A 19,518-nucleotide genomic window follows, 5' to 3' on the forward strand; every position below is an offset into this window, starting at 1 on the left:
CTCCATTGGTACCTTATAGCACCCTTTCTTTAAAATCCATTTTTAAGTTCTCAAAGCTCACTATAACCTTAGTAACCAAGGTTCCTTCCATCTAGAGCTATGTATATATTTGGCTCTAGGGTCTCTCTCTCTCTCTCTCTCTCTCTCTCTCTCTTCAAATGCTTCTTCACATACAAATTTACCAAATTTTGTGTAGAGTGTCAAGTTGACTCTTCTTTCATGATGAATATATTGCAAAAACCTGATAATAAGACTTCCAAATATGTCTTTATTGGGTACATTTTTAAAAGTAAGGGATGCAGGTTGTATCATCCCCAAGGCAAGTGTATTTTGGTTTATCAAGGTACATTGTTTGGGAAGATGCTATGTGTCGATTGCTTTCACATACAAAGGACACAAATGTGCACTTGGTTTACATGCATAATTCTTTGTTGCCTTTTGGATGATTACATGTGGAGTATAATGACGTACACATTTAGCCTATGCAAGCTCAGACGGGTTCGTTCATAAGCCTATTATTACTCATGTAGATGTACGCGAGATACTTGATGTGAGGACAAAAATTGAAGCACTCTGAAACAAGCCAAAATGATTGGTGCAAATTTCACTTCATCACTCACAATGAATTATGATAGTGATGTGTGAACAAACTTAACACCATTGTGACTCTTTTCTCTCCTTGCATTTTCCTTTCGCCTTGCATTTACAACAATAAGCCTAAAGCTTGCTCACTATTATACATCAACATATTAACACTTACATCTTGCGTACACACTAAGGTCATTCCTTGATGAGGTGATTATATGCTTTGTAATTATTGTATTTCCACGTCTCTTGATCGTATCCCCACACTTCTCATACCTGATGTTGATTGAAGAAAAAATAAGTTGTAACAAGTCCACCACTCGAAGAAGCACTATAGGTGGCAATAATAATGTTTTTCTTTTGTTGTGTAGCAACACATATGTATTCAACAGCTTGTTGCTTAGCCTTGTTATCTATAGCTTGGACCTCTGGTAGCAATACAAAGACAAGACCATCAAAATTCACACCAAATTTATTTTGTCACAAGTTTTCAAGTGGAGGAAAAAAGTTTAAAAGAATTTGGCATTGTATCAAGAAGTTCTACACAAGGGAATTATCATGGTTGACCTCACCAATGGTAATGAACTACTTAATTTAATCTCCACAAGAAACACATACATATCATACTCCTCATGAATAACCTTTGCTTGTAACATGCACTTTGTAGTCTTTAGTGATTAAATTTTGATTTACATGAAGTAGTATTATTTGTGTTGAAAATTACTTGATGTAGGATGTCACAAATTATCTGACATGCAATGACCATGGAGCTCCCAACAAAACATCCACATGCTTCAAGGGGGAAGTACACAAATCTTCTTGATGTGTATACCTTCTTGATAAATAGGTTTTGGATAATTTTTCCAATATGTTTTTGATTGTATATAGAGATGGCCGGTATGGAGATTTAAGATTTTCTTCTTCTTGATGCAACTCTATAAAGGCTCTGTGATAAACTGTGTGGATCAAAACCAAATATGAAATCTAGTTCACGTCTTCCATATGGATATGTGATATCAATAACAAGTGCAATCTTCTGGCACTTGTAAAATGTATATCCTAGCAAAATTTGTTTGTTTGCTTGTAATGTAGTTTAAAAAACTTGTAATTGTGAACGTCTGCATCTGCGTGCATAGTGCTCACCCTCCAACTCAACTGCACATACAATGCAGCTCCTCTTGCCTCAATTTCAAGTCTGTGTAATGATACTTGGAGATAGCACTCCAATCCACCTCACATTGGGTAACCCTGCCCCCTGTTCTCGACTTCCAAAAACCTCACGCAAAGACCCTCACAAAAGGCTATGCAAAATCCGAAACCGCTCTTCTGGACCGAGTTCCAGAAACGATCGAGACTGCCAAAACATACAAGAAATGGCTCCACAACGTTGTACCAAATGCAGTATCCGCAACTCAATGTACATGCAATGGTAATTAGTGTTAAGTGTAGCATGATCGCACACAAACAAGTGAGCACCATGTGGCATATATATTTCCATCTATCCTAGCATCTAGTTGAAGCCATCCTCCATGATAATAAAAAGAAGATGCGAGTAATGCAAGTTCAGCAACAGAGTCCATCTAGGCATGATCCAAGTCTCTCTGATATATAGCTCCCAATACATATCGTCAAAAAACCAGATGCCTCTCTCTCTCTCTCTCTCTCTCTCTCTCCAATTATTCCAGTTACCTCTTAAATAACAGATCTTTGAGGTTTCTTGAGGTTCGGTTCCTCTCTCTCTCTCTCTCCTTCCTTTGGAGCTTTCTCAATGGCAACAATGAATTCACAACTGCCCCCATTAGAGGCTGCATGCTATTTGCATCACAAAAAAAGTAGGCTAATGAGTATCAGATAGACTTCATTATTCAAATGCTCTAAGCTTTGAGATGTATTTGCAGCACGTATCCATACAAACATATACCTTAGGCTACTCAAAAGTTGTTTTTCAAAAAATCAAATGGGCTGCCTTGCTGTACTAGGCTTACCAAAGGCATAGGACTAAAATCTGCCCTCACATGAAACAGGGCAAAGAGAACAGACTTTGAAGGATGCCATTGGTAGCATATGAGAATGTAATCTGTGTAGTCCATAACCCTTAACCGGCATTTACGCTCGTGAAAAGCACGAGGCATATTTTGTATTGTGCAAGAGCTTTACACTGCAAAAGACGATCCTTTTTACAGACATAACAAGGAGTCAATCCTCTGCATGCAGGTATCGGATGAAAGATCAACTCGCTCATGAACTGGTGAGCCTTGCTCGAAGTCAAAATGATGAGTGAGCTGGAATACCCAGCAAAATATCCTTCACATTAAGCTCTACTCTAAAGCTATCCCGCTAAGAGACTTGCTGGTGTCTTCAAAAGTAAAAGCCCACATGCCTATGGGCAAAAAACAGTAATATCAACTGCCTTAAAAGGATAATAAAAACCCCCCAAAAAAGGAGGAAACAAAAATGCTATCTTCGCATGTGGAAATTTACAACAGCAGGCTGCCTAAATGCCTGCTGCACAGTTATTGCAAAAGGAAAGGTAGGGTGGAAAATAAAAGAGGCAACTCTCTTGCCACGACTGTCGCCAACCTCAAGGCCTGCATGATTCACATCTAGATATTTAGGATACAAGTTAAACTAGGCAATTGTCCTTTATTGAGATTTACCTGGATTAATTTTGAATTTTAGAGCATTTGGCTTGCGCCGAGAGAGAAACTTGATGGGATGTTCTGTGCATGGCTTGTATTGATCTGTTGCAGAAATAAGCTGCTCATAAAACAAAAGGAGGACCCATCAATAGGCACTCTTCACATAAAAATTTGATAGCGAGACAAAAAATGTAACATTAAAGCATCAATGACGTAAATCTAATGCTTTTACAACAGAACAATATCAAACACACTGACACAACTGCCTGCAGAAACCAAAGAAATCAAGATCAAGTAAAGTTTGTGAAAAGCGACCGTTGAGGGAGTTGCCGCTTCCTACTTCAACATTGCCAAACAAAACTTGTAGATGCTATCCGAGTGCAAAGAATATTGTTGGGCAAACAAAAACTGGTGCATCTCTAAAGGTATGTTTCCCAGAATTGCTCAAAACTCAAAATCAGCAACACAAAACACATCAAATAACTTCCAAGAACCCTCAAAGACAAAAGTGCATCATCCCTGGGGAATTTATCAGCTAACGCCCACCCATAAGACCACAACCATAACTAGAGCACCTGCCTTGGCAACGAATCACAGCTTCCTCTTCAAAAATTTCCTTCCTAGATCGATAAAAACAAAGCTTACATCCCCCAATTTACATTAACTTTTTGAGTCTCGGTCAAAAGAAGTATCTCTCTACCCCTCCATGGTGGTAGCAATGCCGCGGTGACCTGTAAAAGGTGAACAGTGGCATTCAGTCATAACCTTTTCTCGCAACGGCTGTGTAACGCACAACATAGTCTTTCTCATCAAGTAGCCTTCCCGAAGGGAGTATCGAGCTACTGTCTCCCCATCCCGTATCCGTGTGAAAATATCTGCAAAATCTGTATCTGCGGTATACTGATCGACCATATCCTCGAAGCTCCAATGATGCATCGCGGAAATACCCAGAACCAACGGCTTTCGAGACAAAGCATCTGCCACCACATTCTTCTGTCCCTGCACATGGACAATCTGGAAGTGAAACTGTGACAAGATGTTCGCCCACTGCATTTGCTTTTCCGGAAGATGCTTCTGTGACAAGAAGTAGCGCAAACTCTGATGGTTTGTAAAGAAAGTAAAATCCGCTCCGAGTAGGTAATGCCGCCACTGAGTAAGAGCATGGATAACCACCAAAAGCTCTTTCGCATAACTCTGTGCTGTCATCTCCGGCCTAGAAAACAATCGGCTCTCATAAGCAATAACATGGCCTTCTTGCATCAAGACCGCACCCAGACTACGACCATAAGAATCACAAAATACTTCAAAGGACTTCTGCAAGTCCGACAAAGTCAAATCTGGTCCTGTAGTCAATTTCTCTTTCAATGTCTGAAAGGCACTTACCTTTGTGGATCCCCACGAGAAAGGGATTCCTTTCTGTATCAAGATATGCAAAGAGGAAGCAACCTCTGCAAACTTTCGAATGAACCGTCTGTAGTACGAACACAGTCCCAAGAAGCTTCCAACTTCATGGACATTCTTCAAAACGGGCCAATCACGGATAGTGTCAATCTTGGCCGGATCCATTTACACTCCTACTCTGCTGAGACAAAGTATCCCAAAAAAAATGTATCTCTGAAGCAGATGATCTCTGTGTTCTGCCTCATTGTTGGAGAAAACAATGATATCATCAAAGAAAGTGCCAACAAATAGCCTGTACTCTCGAAAAATCCTGTCCATTATCCGGTTAAATGTCGCAGAGCATTGGTTAAGCCAAAAGGCATCACCAAAAACTCAAATAACCCAAAAGTCGTTCGAAAAGCTATCTTGTAGACGTCTCCTGGTGCTATCTTGATCTGATGATATCCACTCTTCAAGTCAATCTTGCTAAAGCACGAGGATCCGTGTAACCTGTCGAGTATATCATGGATCCTAGGGATCGAAAATCTGTTCTTTATGGTGATTTTGTTGAGAGCTCTATAATCGATGCACATTCTCCAAGATCCGTCTTTCTTCAAAACCAACACTGGAGGGCAATACGGTGAAGTACTAGGCTGGACAAGACCCTTTTCCAAGAGGTCTTTCACTTGGTTCATAATCTCTTCATTCTGTGCTCGGCTCACACGGTAGGGTGGCCAGTTCGGTGGCGTGCTTCCAGGTATCAGATCAATGGTCTGATCTTCAGGCCCTCTGAAAAGCAATCGGCATGAGTGTGGAGAAAAATCTTGGCGTTCTTTTGATCAGGTCAAAACATATCCAACCGTTATCCATCATTCAGTTCTCTCCCAAAAGAATGAGTAAGAAATTGAAGTTCATCAAGTACAATCTCTAAGCCCTTCATTTATCAAAGTCGCTTTCTCGGCCCGGTAGTCAACCATGGCGTAGTTCTTGTGGTACCAAGGGATCCTGAGTAGAACGTCACTCGCGTGCCCTGAACACCCCTATCATTGCAAACGAAGTTTGCCAATGCTCAGTGTAATGGCAACATCCCATCCGGATGCCAATCGAACTACCTCCGCCTGCGGCGTCAGTTTGTCGGGCGTAATTTCCAAATCGAGCCGCCAATTCCAAGTGAAAAGAAGTTGGCCTTGGCTCCTTCAAAAGAGCTTCTTGATCCTTCACTTTGCCCCAAAAGCGGCAAAGTTTGTACTTTCATTCATTAGATTCGGTGCAGGTCCCACGGCATGTGGTACCAGTTCTGCTTTTCTATCTGCCTTTTCTGCCACGTTCCTCAGCTGCTCTCGAACTCTCAGGCTTGTCGTTGTCTTTATCATTCTGTTCTTTCAGTGCCTTTTTAGGGCACTTCGCGGAGATATGTCCCTGTTCCCCGCATCCAAAGCACTTTCCCTCTCTGATGAAGCAAGCTCTCTCCTCGGGAGTAAGCTTGGGTCGTGCATCCTTTTTCTCTGGGTTGCTCTTTTTCTTTCTACTTTCATTCCCAGAAGTCTGTTCGGCTCGTTGTGTCATGGCCTCATATGTGGGGTAGGTCAGACTGCCAGAGTGAATGGCAAAGCCCCGCTTCGCATGACTCATCAACTCCTGAATAGAAGCCGACTTTTGTTCCAAGCTGTGATCTCGAATCTCTGTAGGTAGACCCAAGGTAAACCGCTCAATCTGTTCTCTGAACGAGATCTTCTTGAATGAAGAGGCGGGTAGAAAAGAGCTCCAGAATCTTTCACAATAAGAATTGATTGTATCTTTCTTGGTCATCCGAAGATGGTTCCAAGCAGCTCGTATATCTTGTTCATATTCTTGCGTCAACCAAGAAGAAATAAAAAGCTTCTTAAATTTCAGCCATTTAATTGGCGCAGTCTTGTTTAAAAGAAGCGTGGACCACCAAGTACGAGCATTCCCCTTAGAGTAAGAGGCAGCTCTCCGAATCTTCGAGTGCTCTGAATAGCGTCCTCCCGCGAAAGCGATGTCAAACTGCTGTATAAAAGACAAAGCCTTCGAAGCATCTGAGTATCCTCAAAAAGTATCAAACTTGATCGAGTGGCCACCTTCCTTAAACTCTCGGACTTTCTTGCTTTTATCTTCGAGAAAGTCATACTGGTTAGCTTTGTAAAAATTCTTCTTGTTCGCATAAAAGTTTCCCTCATCGGAATCTGAGTTGTCTGTGGACGAGTCCTCAGTAGAAGTGTCAATCTCTGGGCAAGATGTAGCCTTCTTTGCCTTTTTCTTGCCCTTTTCAAAGCTTTGTTTCTTGCTTCGCTTTTTACGTTTTCTGTCTTCTTCGCTCGAATCTGAAGAGCTAGAAGAACTGTAAGAAGAAGAAGAAGAAGAAGAAGAAGAAGAAGAAGAGAACTGGGTACTCCTTCAAATCGAACACGCTTCTTCTGTTTCTTTGCCTTGTCAAAAGTCGACTGACAACCCAAATATCCCGGGAAGTCTGTGCTTTTCTTCTGCTTTTTGCCGTGCTTTTTGGCTTTCTTTTGCGCGTCAAAAAGCTGAGCAATCCGTGCATCAACCACCTCTTGTAATTCCTTTTCTGAATATTTCTTCTGAGCATAAAGTTTCTTGAGAGTGGGTGTAGTGGTTTTCTGCCACTGCTCATGTACTTCTTGAAAAGAGGTCTCGCTCATATATTTTGTAAATTTCGGGTCCTTCGCAAAATTGAGCATCATCTTCGTTGCATCGCTGATCAACTGGCGATGCTCCATCTCTCGCCGCTCCGCCTGAGTAGGCCGAGCAGGCCATACTCTCTGCCGGAATCTTCGTTGTGATCGCTGCCCGCATCTCCAGATGCAGAGGGAGTCGACTGATCCTTGCGTGAAGCCATAGGTGCCGCGGAAAAAAAAATTGGGGATCGGATTTCTCGTAGAAGAGAAATCGGCCGTGCTCTGATACCACTGTAACAGACTTGGACACTCCAAGTCAAGAATCAACCGCGACAGCACCAAATAACCACTTCAAAACAATTCACAGATCACAATAGATTTGCATTGGCCTGGCGGAGTTCCGTGCCTAGAGATATTGGCCCCAAAGACTGGCGCCCCTTTCGGTATTTCTTTTTATATTAATCAATTCAAAGTACAAGAGAGTGGGTCGGGATTCACTCTCAGACTCTGCGTCCAGGTGCTCTGAGAAGTGAGGCCCTCACCACTAATTTAAAGGTTACAAGGGATGCCCAAAAGCAGAGCCCCAAAAGCTTCAAATCAAAAGCAACTGCTCTCTCTCTCTCACAGAGAGTCAAAACTTGAAAGCAAAAGCATTCTCTCTCTCTTTCTCATTGCCTAGAGAAAAAAGCAAGATTCACGTCGCTCATCATTAAAATAAAAATATATAAATTATATTAAAAAAAAGCCTCCGCGATTTTTGAAAATTAGGGTTTTTGCTGTCCGCCACGTCATCACTTTGTGACAGCGTGAGCGTGAGCAAGCGCACTTGGCGGCCGAAGAAAGACGAGCGGCCTTGGAGTCAGAGCGTGAGGCACAGAGAGACCAACACATGCTGGAGTTGATCCGACAGATACTCACCTCGAGGTTCGAGCCGGTCAAAGAAGTTGGTAGTTGATCAAGTAGCTCGAGCAAGGATTCGGACTCCAACAACCCCGTCACAGAGAAGCTGACGTTCAGTAAGTATGACGGTAAGATGGATGGTACTATTATTCATTATTGGTTGCATCAATTTAATGCTTACTTTGCGACAACTAAGAAGATAGGAAATAGCAAGGCTTTTACAGCAGCTATGTACCTTGCCGGTGATGCCATTAATTGGTACCACGCATGGCAAGAGGCACAGTTGGCCGCGCACCTAGAGGCAGCCGATGAAGACGCGTCCCTTTCCTTCGATTGGGCCGACTTCCAAGACAAGCTCAAGGCGCGGTTTATGCCACCCCAATACCTAGCACGATTGAAGGACGATTGGCACGGTCTCAAGCAAAATGGTATGCCGGTTATGTCTTTCTCTAATCGTGTTTTGCAGCTCGGCACCCAATTACGCAAATCGGATGCTGAACGCAAGGAGGCATTCCTTAAAGGATTGGACGAGTATATAAAGTTTGATGTCGAGGTACTCGATCCAATCGATCTCAACAAGGCGATAGCGATTGCTCTTGCACAAGAGATGAAGCACAATAAGGGAAAGCCCAAGGAAAGCAAGACTTCTCCAAGTTCCACTCAGACTTCTCAGAACCCTCATAATGGTAAGAACAGTTAGAATGGTGAGAACGTAACTCTTCTAGCCAATCTTCCTCTAATTCTTCAGAAAAGAACTCTAACAATGAATCTAAGGGTAAAGCTAAAACACCTGCTAAACCTAAGCTAACCCCTGTTGAAAAAGCCGCAAAGGGAATTATTGGTGAATACAAAACGGCAAAAGAACAAGTCATTTATGCTAAGGAAGGTCGTTGTTATCAATGTCATGTCAAGGGTCACAATAAAGCGGCTTGTCCTAAGACAGCCCCACCTAAAGAACCTAAGGCACCCACAACAACCACAAGCACTTTAATGAACCAAGCTGAATCTTCTCATGTCTTTGACACACACATTGATGAGTCTCTCATGAAGTGTTATCGTCATGTAATGGGTCAGCGTTTTGTCATATTGTTTGATTCAGGCAATCTGCATGATGTAATTAGTGCCTCTCTTGTAGAGAGAGCCCGCCTAGAGGTTAGTCAGACATCTCCTCTCGAGATGTCTTGCTTCGCTCCCGGTATGGACTCTCTCATCACGCAAGAGTGCCTTGATGTGTTGTTTACAGTTCAACAAGCTGCTTTCCGTAGGAAATTTGTCGTGTCTCCTCTCTCAGGATGTGATATGCTTTTGGGCATTAGATGGTTTTGTGAGCATAACCCTCTCATTGATTTGGAGGACAACATTCTCACATTGAATGCCAAGAGTGACTCTCCCATGATCATTCGTGCTGAAGAGGGTCTGCATTCTTTGCCTGTCATTTCTCATGTGCAGGTAAAGCATGAATTACGACGAGGAGCACAAGCGACATTCATCTATGCTGGTCCAGTTACCCAGAGCATTCAGGCTCTAGACAAGTATTCAGCTTTGTTTACCAAGTTTAAGCATCTCTTTTTGCAAGATGATCTTCCACCCCGTCTCCCACCCGAGCGGCCGGAGGACCCATCACATCGAACTTACGGAGGGGGCATAGCCTGTCAGTAAGGCTCCCTACCGTTTGAATAAGACACAAGAAGAAGAGTTAGAATGGCAACTCACGGATTTGATGGCTAGAGAATTCATACATCCTAGTGTAAGTCCTTTTGCTGCTCCTATTTTGTTTGTCCGCAAGAAGGATGGTTCGTCTCGTTTGTCTGTTGATTACAGGGCATTGAACAAGATGACCGTCAAGAACAAGTTTCCGATGCCTCTCATTGAGTATATCCTTGATAGGCTCAATGGGGCAAAGGTCTTCAGCAAAGTCGATCTCAAAAGTGGATACCATCAGGTAAGGGTATTCAAAGGCGACATCTTCAAGACCGCTTTTCGCACAGAGCAAGGGCAATGGGAGTATGTGGTTATGCCTTTTGGATTGACAGGTGTCGTGGGTACGTTTAACCGTCTCATGGTAGGCCGTTTTGGCGATATGGTTGGCGTATGTGTGTTCATCTTTCTTGATGATATTCATTTTTTCTGCATCGTGGGAACAACATGAAAAGGATGTAGAAAGGGTATTGACCCGGTTGGATGAGTGTCAGTCGTACATTGCAGCAAAGAAATCCAAGTTTTTTCTCACTGAAGTTACTTATCTGGGTTATATCATTTCTGCAGAAGGCGTCAAGCTAGATCCCGCGAAGGTGGAACAGGTACGTAATTGGGATTTGCCCAAAACTCCATATGATGTGTGTTCTTTTCTTAGTTTATGTCAAGCATATAGTTCTTACATAGAGAATTTTCCACGCATTGCCGCACCCATGACAGATGTTTTGAAAGGGGTAAAGACTCGCCGACAGCGCGTGGATTTACCCGAGGCAGCCATTGAGGCTTTCACAACTCTCAAGGTTGCGGTGACAGAAGCGTCGTGTCTCATCCTTGCCTCTAGGGATGACCCCTTTGAGGTATGGACGGATGCGAGCAATGTCGCCATAGGCGCTGTGCTTCAGCAGCATGGTCGTCCAGCTTTCCTTAGTCGAAAGCTCAATAGTAGAAAAAAGAACTATTCAGTTTATGATAAAGGACTTTTGTCTGTCATTCACACTCTTAAGCATTGGAAGAATTTTTTGTATGGTAAAGAGTTCACAATTCGCACAGATCACCAAGCCCTCAAGTGGCTCCAGTGGAGTGATCGCCAAGCACGGTGGTCAAATTTTTTGAGCAATTTGGAGGTTTGATTTAGTATGTGCCTAGAAAAGCTAACCGTGTTGCAAATGCATTAAGTCGCAAAGGACAGATTTTGGCTCTCGAGTCACGATCCACAGTTTCTCTTCAGGGTGTCCTTCGACAGCATGAAGAACCAGTATGCGGATTCCGAGTTTTGTAAGCAATGGTTGCGGGCTCTTGCTTCCCACGAGCCAAGTAACTATCTCATTCGTGATGGTTTGTTGTATTTACGTCAACGTCTATGTGTTTTGCCCTCTCTCAGGACAACCATATTGCATGATGCACATAACTCTCTCACGGGTGGGCACACGGGAATGAACACCACTTTGGAAAAAATAGAAAGATTCTTTTATTGGCCTAAAATGTGAAAAGATGTGTTTCATTATGTCACACAATGCACAATATATCAAAAGGTAAAAGCTCCTCACGGTAAGCAGCAAGGCCTCTTTCTTCCGTTGCCTATTCCCGATCAACCTTTTCAAGATATTTTCATGGATTTCGTGACTAACCTTCCACCTAGTTTGTATTCAAGGAACACTCAATGTTTGACAATTGTTGACCGTTTCAGCAAGTTTTGCATGTTAATTCCTTGTAAGGCCACAGTCACCGCACAAGATGTAGCACGGTTGTTCATCAAGCATTGGTACCCCCTTTGTGGTTTGCCAAAATCGATTGTTTCAGATAGGGATGTTAAGTTCACGTCCAATTTTTGGCACGCACTCTTTGAAAATTTTGGCACTAAGTTGAATTTTTCATCGGCTTTTCATCCACAGTCAGATGGTCAGACAGAGATTTACAATCAGTTGGCTTTTGATGTTTTAAAGTCATATGTGCATGATCAACAGTCTCATTGGGAGCTCTATCTCCCATTGGTTCAGGCTATTTTAAATGACTCTTTTTCCTCTGCCATTGGTCGAACTCCGTATGAGGCAGCTTTTGGCAGTCCGTTCTAATCACTTTTGACTCGCTTAGTCAGTCAAATGCCTGATGCCAATGCTGAAGTCAGTCGTTGGATGAGATTTCTGAGAGTGAAGCTTCAGCTAAGCAAGGCTAAAGAGTCTTACTCACGGCAGGCTAATAAGCATCATCAAGAAGTTTCGATCAAGGAAGGGGATTGGGTGTATTTAAGAATCATGAAGCAACATCTTAAGCAAGTTGAAAAGAAGTGTCCAAAGTTATCTTTTCGAATGTATGGTCCATTTCATGTCATTAAAAAGATAAATGAGGTTTCAATGAAATTGCAATTGCCTAACTCATGGTCAATGCACAACGTTTTCCATGTTTCTTGGTTGAAAGTGTTTCAGGGAACACCTCCAAAGGACATTTCACAAGAAGAAGAAGAACTGGAGATCATCAATGAAGCAGAAGTCATGGAGCCGGAGCAAGTGTTGCTGCATCGATTTCGACATGGTTCAAAGAAGCAAGTCAGACGGTACTTTTTGAAGTTCAAAGATCGAGGAACCCACGAAGCGGTGTGGGTTGATGAAGAGTTTTTCAAAGATTATCCCGAGATGTTGGCAGCCTACAAGGGAGCCATGCAGATCGGTACCAGTACCTCACTTTAAAAAGGAGGGGATGTCACGTGCACATCTAACCCTATGTGCATGTGGACAAGCTACTTCATGACAAGGCTTCAGTCAGTCTAGCCTAGGAAGTGTTCTGACACCTTTGTGAGTCTGTTCGCAGACCATGCATGTCCAGACACTTAGAGTAGATGCATATCCTCTGGTTGCACACGGCATGATCATTAGCATTACCATCAGATTCCATCAGGAACATTTTACAGTGCAAAAAACCTATTTTTCCTATTTTTGCCAATTTTCACTTATTATTTTTAAGTGACTTATGTTGGGAAACTCGGTAGGACAAATTGGCTATGAATATAAATAAGAAAAGCTAGCGCTAGCATTCTCTGGCAAAAGAGGCAACAGTCCACAACAGAAGTGCACCTTCTCAGCAAGACCGGCCCGAAGACTCAACATTTTTCATCTACAGCAAAAGGAGCCTAGCGTTTTTCAGCAGTAACAGACAACCTGGCGACAACAGTTCCAGTAGTGTTTTTGCAACAGATACAGTTTCAGCCATAGCGTTTTTGCAGAATTCTGGCGTAAAACCCCTCTCTGCATCAGCGTCTTCAGTTTTCAAGCGTCTAGACTCTGCACCGCAAGTCCCAAACCTTGCAGATCTCACCTTTCCGCAGCAGATCCTCGCCGCACGGTCAGATCAGAAGGAGTTTGCAGATTCAGCCTGGAAAACGCAGATTTAAGCAACTGCATTTTCAGCGCGTCGTAGTTGCATCGTCGTCATCGCCGTCGTCACCGACATAGAGTCAGAATTCAGCAGATAAAGATTTTCAGATTTCAGCCATTAGCGTTTTCAGATTTCAGCCCGTCTCATCGTCGTCGACATCGTCGGCAAGTCCAAAGCATTGTAGAGATTTGTGCAATCAATAGCAATAGACCGCTCTCGCCATAAAGAGTGGGGCCTTTGGAGGAGGGTTTGACAACATTCTGGTGTCGTATTCTTCTCTCTCTATCTCTCAGTCTCAGCACCGTCATTCAATGTTTGCCACTATGTTTTGTGATCATTTGCACTCTCTCACCAAAGGAACGGAAGGCTCTCCTCCTTCCGTAAGTAAAAAGAACCTTGAGCACAGTTCGGAGCACTCATCTTGAGCAAAGTTCATCATTCACATCCGCTGCACCTTACAAGGGAGATCCCATAAGCAGTGTATAAAGGAGACTGATCTGGTGAGCGCCTCAACCACTAGTGGGGGGCAGCTAGCTCTGCTCAAATAATGTCATGTGGTACTGAAGCCTTGGCTCTAATAAGCCGCGACATCATGGAGACCAGAGGCTTCTCCATGTCTCTCCACCCATCAATGTGACTCGACCTCCCATAATGGTCCAATGAAGGATGCCATATTTGAACTCCATAGAGCAATGCGGAAGCCACCAGGGTGTCAAAAAGCCGGAGCTTCTTCTGAGGCTCCTGAAACTGAATCTGTGAACACATCCTCTCCAATCCACCCAATGATGCATAGGCTCTGGTCAGTCTAGTTTCTGCTGCTCTCCTCAATGAAAATGCTTTTCATGCTGGTTCACTAAAGACCACCCCAAGGTAGGTGTAAGCATCTATGTACTCCACTGTCTCATGGCCGTATGTGAATGCGGCTGCTGCTCTCTTGATTCACTGTGGGGTGATGTTAAACACCATAAACTTGGTTTTACCAAGGTTAACAGACAAACCACTGTTGTGGGCAAACCTATGCAAAGCATCCAAGTGGCATTGCATCCCTTCTGGAGAGTTGGAGATCAACACAATATCATCAGCATATAACAATAGTGGAATCCATGTCCCTGCCAGTTGTGCACCTCTATCACCATTCCTCTCGTTATAGTAAAAAACCCCATACCAAACATAGTAGGAGAGAGCGAGCAGCCTTGCTTCACCCGGATAGTGGAGTGAACTAATATAGATAGCCCCTTTGGAGTGCATACATGCCCCAATACAAACCTGTATAATGCCATGATCCCCCATATTAGTTGTCACGTGACACATCCAACCCTATGTGTCCGTGGACAAGCTACAGCACGACAAGGGTTCAGTAAGTCCAGTTAGTCTAGATTTAGAAGTGATCTGGCACTTTTGTGAGTCTGTTCGCAGACCGTGCATGTCCAGTCACTTACCGTAGATGCATATCCTTTGGTTGTACATAGCATGATCATAAGCATTCCTATAAGAATCCATCAGAATCCTTCAAGGGAATTTTCCAGTGCATTTAGCCTATTTTCCCTATTTTTGACATTTTTCACTTATTATTTTTAAGTGACTTTTGTTGGAAAGTAGGTAGGGCAATTTGAGTAAGTTTGTATATAAGCAAACCTAGACTAGCACTAAATGGCAGAAGAGGCAGCACGCTGAACATGCACCTTCTCAGCAGAACCCCCCCCCCCCCCCCCCCCCCCCCAAAGAGACCTAGCGTTTTTGAAGCAGAACCATCACCTAGCGTTTTCATCACCAGATCAGCCAGCGATTAAGCTTTTGCAGATTCCGACGACAGCAGAACCTCAGAGTAGCCTAGCATTTTGCATTTTGCAGAGCAACCGGCAACAACAGCAGAATTTCAGCCCTAGCGTTTTTGGTTTGCAGATCAGCCCGGCGTTTTGCAGCTTTACCGCGACGGAACAGCAAGGAACATCAGCATTTTCAGTTTTCAGCAGTTAGACATCGCAGATCAAGTCCCAAACCTCGCAGATTTCACCTTCCCGCAGCAGTTCCTCGCCGCACGGTCAGTTTCCGCAAGGTTTACAGTTTCAGCCCGGAAAACGCAGATTTCAGCATCTGCGTTTTCAGCGCGTCGTCGTCGCATCGTCGTCATCGACATAGAATCAGAATTCAGCAGACACAAGATTTGTAGTTCAGCCCGTCTCGTCGTCGACATCGTCGGCAAGCCCAAGCATTGTAGAGATTTGTGCAATCATAAGTAGACCGCTCTCGCCATAAAGAGTGGGGCCTTCGAAGGAGGGTTTTACAACGTCTCTGGTGTCGTATTCTCTTCTCTATCTCTCAGTCTCATGCACTTCGTTCACAGTGCCCATTCACTTTGTTTGTGTCCATTGCACTCTCTCACTAAAGGAACGGAAGGCTCTTCCTTCTGTAAGTAAAAGGAATCCTCGAGCACAGTCCGGAGCACTCGTCTTGAGCAAAGTTCAAACATTCATTCCGCTACACCTAACATTGGTATCAGAGCTTTGGCAGTGTTCTGTATCACTCAAGGAAAGAACCACAAGAATCACAAGAATTTTTTTTTGCTTGTTGAGGTCGCACGAACCCAAGTTCGCTTGGGCATGTCGATTCCTAATCGTGTTTTTGAAGAGTGACAGGAATCCCAAGAAAGAAGGGCTTGTCCAGCCTCCCCTTGTGCCTCTTTTCACTCATTGAGAGCGGACCGTGCACTTAGCAGTCGGCCAATCGACGTGAGGTGGGAAAAAGCAACCTTGGTGTGAGTGCAAGGCCGCCAAGGCGTGCGCCCGCGGAAAAGAGTAGAACTCGGGTGAAGAGAAGATCCTTCTCAAACACAGATTGCAAGCGAAAGAAAACCTCAAGAACCTCAAGACCCTCAAGAACCTCAAGAACCTCAAGAATCAAGAACCCAAGAACCCAAGTTCCTCGTGAACTTAAGAACCCAAGATCACAGTGGATGGTCATCACTCGAAGCGGAATGGATACTTCGCTTGGAGGTGATGAGCATGAGAGAGGCGAAGAAGAATTTTCCCCACCAGGAGGTTTTTCCGATCCTCCCCCTTCCCCATCTACATCAAGAATTGCACTAACTCCTATGGAGGCTTTGGACCAAATGTTTATGGAAAGGAAGTTAGAACGCGAAGCAAGAAGAGCAGAAAGAAAAGCAAAAATGGAGCGCGAACACCAAGAAAGAATGGCAACCATAGCGCGTGAGCGCGAGCAAGCACGCTTGGAAGCCAAAGAACAACAAGCCAAATTGGATCTTGAGCGCACAGAAAGACAAGCAGAGAACAAAGCAAGACAAGCAGAATATGACCGCGAGAACAAAGCAAGACAAGAGAAGAGCGACCAACACATGAAAGAGTTGTGGCGACTTTTTTCTATTGTGCAGGCGCAGTTTGCACAGAATCAAGAAAAGGAGACTCTCTTAGTCTCTTCTTCTTCCAAGCATGACACACATGATTTGCATGATGATACGAATGATGATTTGAATGCCAATGATTTTAATGATGATGATTTGATTGACAATGATAAGCATGATGATTTGGATGATAATGATGAGCATGATGATTTGCATGATCAAGATGTGATTTCTCACGAGCATGATGGTTTGCATGATCAAGATGTCATTTCTTACAAGCATGATGAGTTGCATGAAGAAGATGTGATTGTTCACAAGAAGGATGATGTGTTAGTTGATACTTTCTCTAGTGAAGCTAACCTCATTGCAGAGACGGTCAATCACGAACACCCGATCTTGGCTCTCGAGCCTAGGTCCAAAGAACCCCCTCAGGAAGAACCGATCTTGGCTCTCGAGCCTAGGTCCAAAGAACCCTCACAGAAAGTATTATGTGTTCGCATGATTGATACGCACGCATTGTACAAGTGTTTCATTCGGCACCTTCTCAGCAGAACCCCCCCCCCCCCCCCCCCCCCCCAAAGAGACCTAGCATTTTTGGAGCAAAACCATCACCTAACGTTTTCATCACCAGATCAGCCAGCGATTTGCTTTTGCAGATTCCGGCGACAGCAGAACCTCAGAGTAGCCTAGCGTTTTGCGTTTTGCAGAGCAACCGGCGACAACAGCAGAATTTCAGCCCTAGCGTTTTTGGTTTGCAGATCAGCCCGGCATTTTGTAGCTTTACCGCGACAGAACAGCAAGGAACATCAGCGTTTTCAGTTTTTAGCAGTTAGACATCGCAGATCAAGTCCCGAACCTCGCAGATCTCACCTTCCTGCAGCAGTTCCTTGCCGCACGGTCAGTTTCCGCAAGGTTTACAGTTTCAGCCCGGAAAACGCAGATTTCAGCATCTGCGTTTTCAGCGCCTTGTCGTCGCATCGTCATCATCGACATAGAGTCAAAATTCAGCAGATACAAGATTTGCAGATTTCAGCCCTTAGAGTTTTCAGATTTCAGCCCGTCTCGTCGTCGACATCGTCGGCAAGCCCAAGCATTGTAGAGATTTGTGCAATCATAAGTAGACCGCTCTCGCCGCACGGTCAGTTTCCACAAGGTTTACAGTTTCAGCCCGGAAAACGCAGATTTCAGCATCTGCATTTTCAGCGCATTCATAGTCATCGACATAGAGTCAGAATTCAGCAGATACAAGATTTGCAGATTTCAGCCCTTAGAGTTTTCAGATTTCAGCCCGTCTCGTCGTCGTCCTCATCGTCGTCGACATCGTCGGCAAGTCCAAGCATTGTAGAGATTTGTGCAATCATAAGTAGACCGCTCTTGCCATAGAGAGTGGGGCCTTCAAAGGAGGGTTTTACAACGTCTCTGGTGTCGTATTCTCTTCTCTATCTCTCAGTCTCGTGCACTTTCGTTCACAGTGTCCATTCACTTTGTTTGTGTCCATTGCACTCTCACTAAAGGAACGGAAGGCTCTCCCTTCTGTAAGTAAAAGGAATCCTTGAGCACAGTTCGGAGCACTCATCTTGAGCAAAGTTCAAACATTCATTCCGCTGCACCTACATCAGCTTTATAGGTACTCCCATCTCCTTTAGTCTACGAATCAGTTTAGCTCTGGGCACTTTGTCCGTCTCCCTTGTGATCTGCGCTCCTCAATAATGGCTTTGAGTGTCAGAATGTGGTCAAGAATAGAAAAACCTCTCCTGAACCTACCCAACTACACGTATACCCTCCCTCTCTGCCCATTTGCTCAGCTGCTACTCAAGAATGGATGCGTACAACCGTGCCAATGTGTGTCCAACCATGATAGTGCGATAGTTCCCAAGCTCCATAGGGTCTCTTGACTTGAATATATGTACAATAGTAGATAAACTCCAAGTATCAGGCAGCCCCTCACGCATGGCACGGTTGAACATCGCTGCTAGAAGCTCTGCGAGCAAATCCCTGGCATGTATAAAATGCTCACCTACTAAGCCATCATGATCATATGCTCTCCCACTCCTCATCCTATCAATGGCCTTCTTCACCATCTCACTGGTGAAAAAAGCACGTATGTGCGCATGGCTCGGGGGGGGTCCGAAAGAGGCAACTATCTAGGAAGAGATGATGCATACTAGCCCCAAGCCTCTGTAGAAGTAATGGCACGCAGGGAGGAGTGCTCATGGAAGAGTCGCCATGCCTAACCTGAGTCCCGACTCTAGAATAGCTGATATAGATCCTGCTCTAGTCAAGCCAAAAATGCCCTCTTCTTCTGCCGCATGAGGCGTCAGAAGGCAATCTGTGATTGTCTGTGAGTGATGTCCCCCAAAAGCCCCTCCCTTTGAAGTCTAGCTCTCGTCTCGCGCACTCCTCATCATACCAACTATTATGGGGCATGCTCCAAGAACGCCGTCTCTACTCAGGCTGGGTATGTGGGTATGCCTCTGTTGCTGGATCATGCAATGTCTGTGTCAGTATAGTAGTAAGCTCCTCCAGAGGTCACCCTGGCTCCTCAGTGCACAGGCGTCTATAGATCCCATCTATGTAGACAACGTCCGTCTCCTGTGTAAAGGTGTAGCAAGTAGGGGCTGCTACCCGTGGCATGTGTGCTATACTAAACTGGAAAGAGATGGTCATCGACACAAGGGCATGATCTACTGCCACACCTCCAGGTGTGGGTCCAATTGTAAGGTCCTAGATACTAGAGATAAAGCTCGTCTGGGCCATGACATAATCCACTGTGCTGGCTCCATGTCTGTGTGGAAAACATGTAAAACCTCCCGCAGTGGGAAATTTTTGTAGGCCATTCAAAATGGCCAATTCATGTGCAATCCCCATGTCTATCAAGTGTCGTCCATACTCAATATGCTCCACATCTTGTGATCATCTAGATAGGTCCATCTCT

General features: G+C 44.3%; 1 protein-coding gene across 3 annotated transcripts in view; it reads right to left on the reverse strand.

The window, feature by feature from the left end:
* Window positions 1–678: 678 nt before the first annotated feature.
* Window positions 679–19,518, reverse strand: part of DET1 (light-mediated development protein 1 / deetiolated1 (DET1)) — a 61,845-nt gene continuing 43,005 nt past the window's right edge. For 2 of the 3 annotated variants that reach the window (XM_086518787.1, XM_086518782.1), the window contains exons 11-12: window positions 3,243–3,342; window positions 2,490–3,173 (exon numbers count right to left, since the gene is read on the reverse strand). In XM_086518787.1, coding sequence (XP_086374913.1) covers window positions 3,043–3,173; window positions 3,243–3,342 — 231 coding nt within the window. In that variant the 3' untranslated portion in view covers window positions 2,490–3,042. Of the gene's footprint in view, window positions 1,014–2,274; window positions 2,398–2,489; window positions 3,174–3,242; window positions 3,343–19,518 lie in introns of those variants that run through there. The other variant, XR_015188979.1, reaches the window with a different exon arrangement.

This window comes from Adiantum capillus-veneris, chromosome 1, assembly GCF_014529385.1.
Source record: "Adiantum capillus-veneris isolate H3 chromosome 1, ASM1452938v2, whole genome shotgun sequence".
NCBI lineage: Eukaryota > Viridiplantae > Streptophyta > Polypodiopsida > Polypodiales > Pteridaceae > Adiantum > Adiantum capillus-veneris.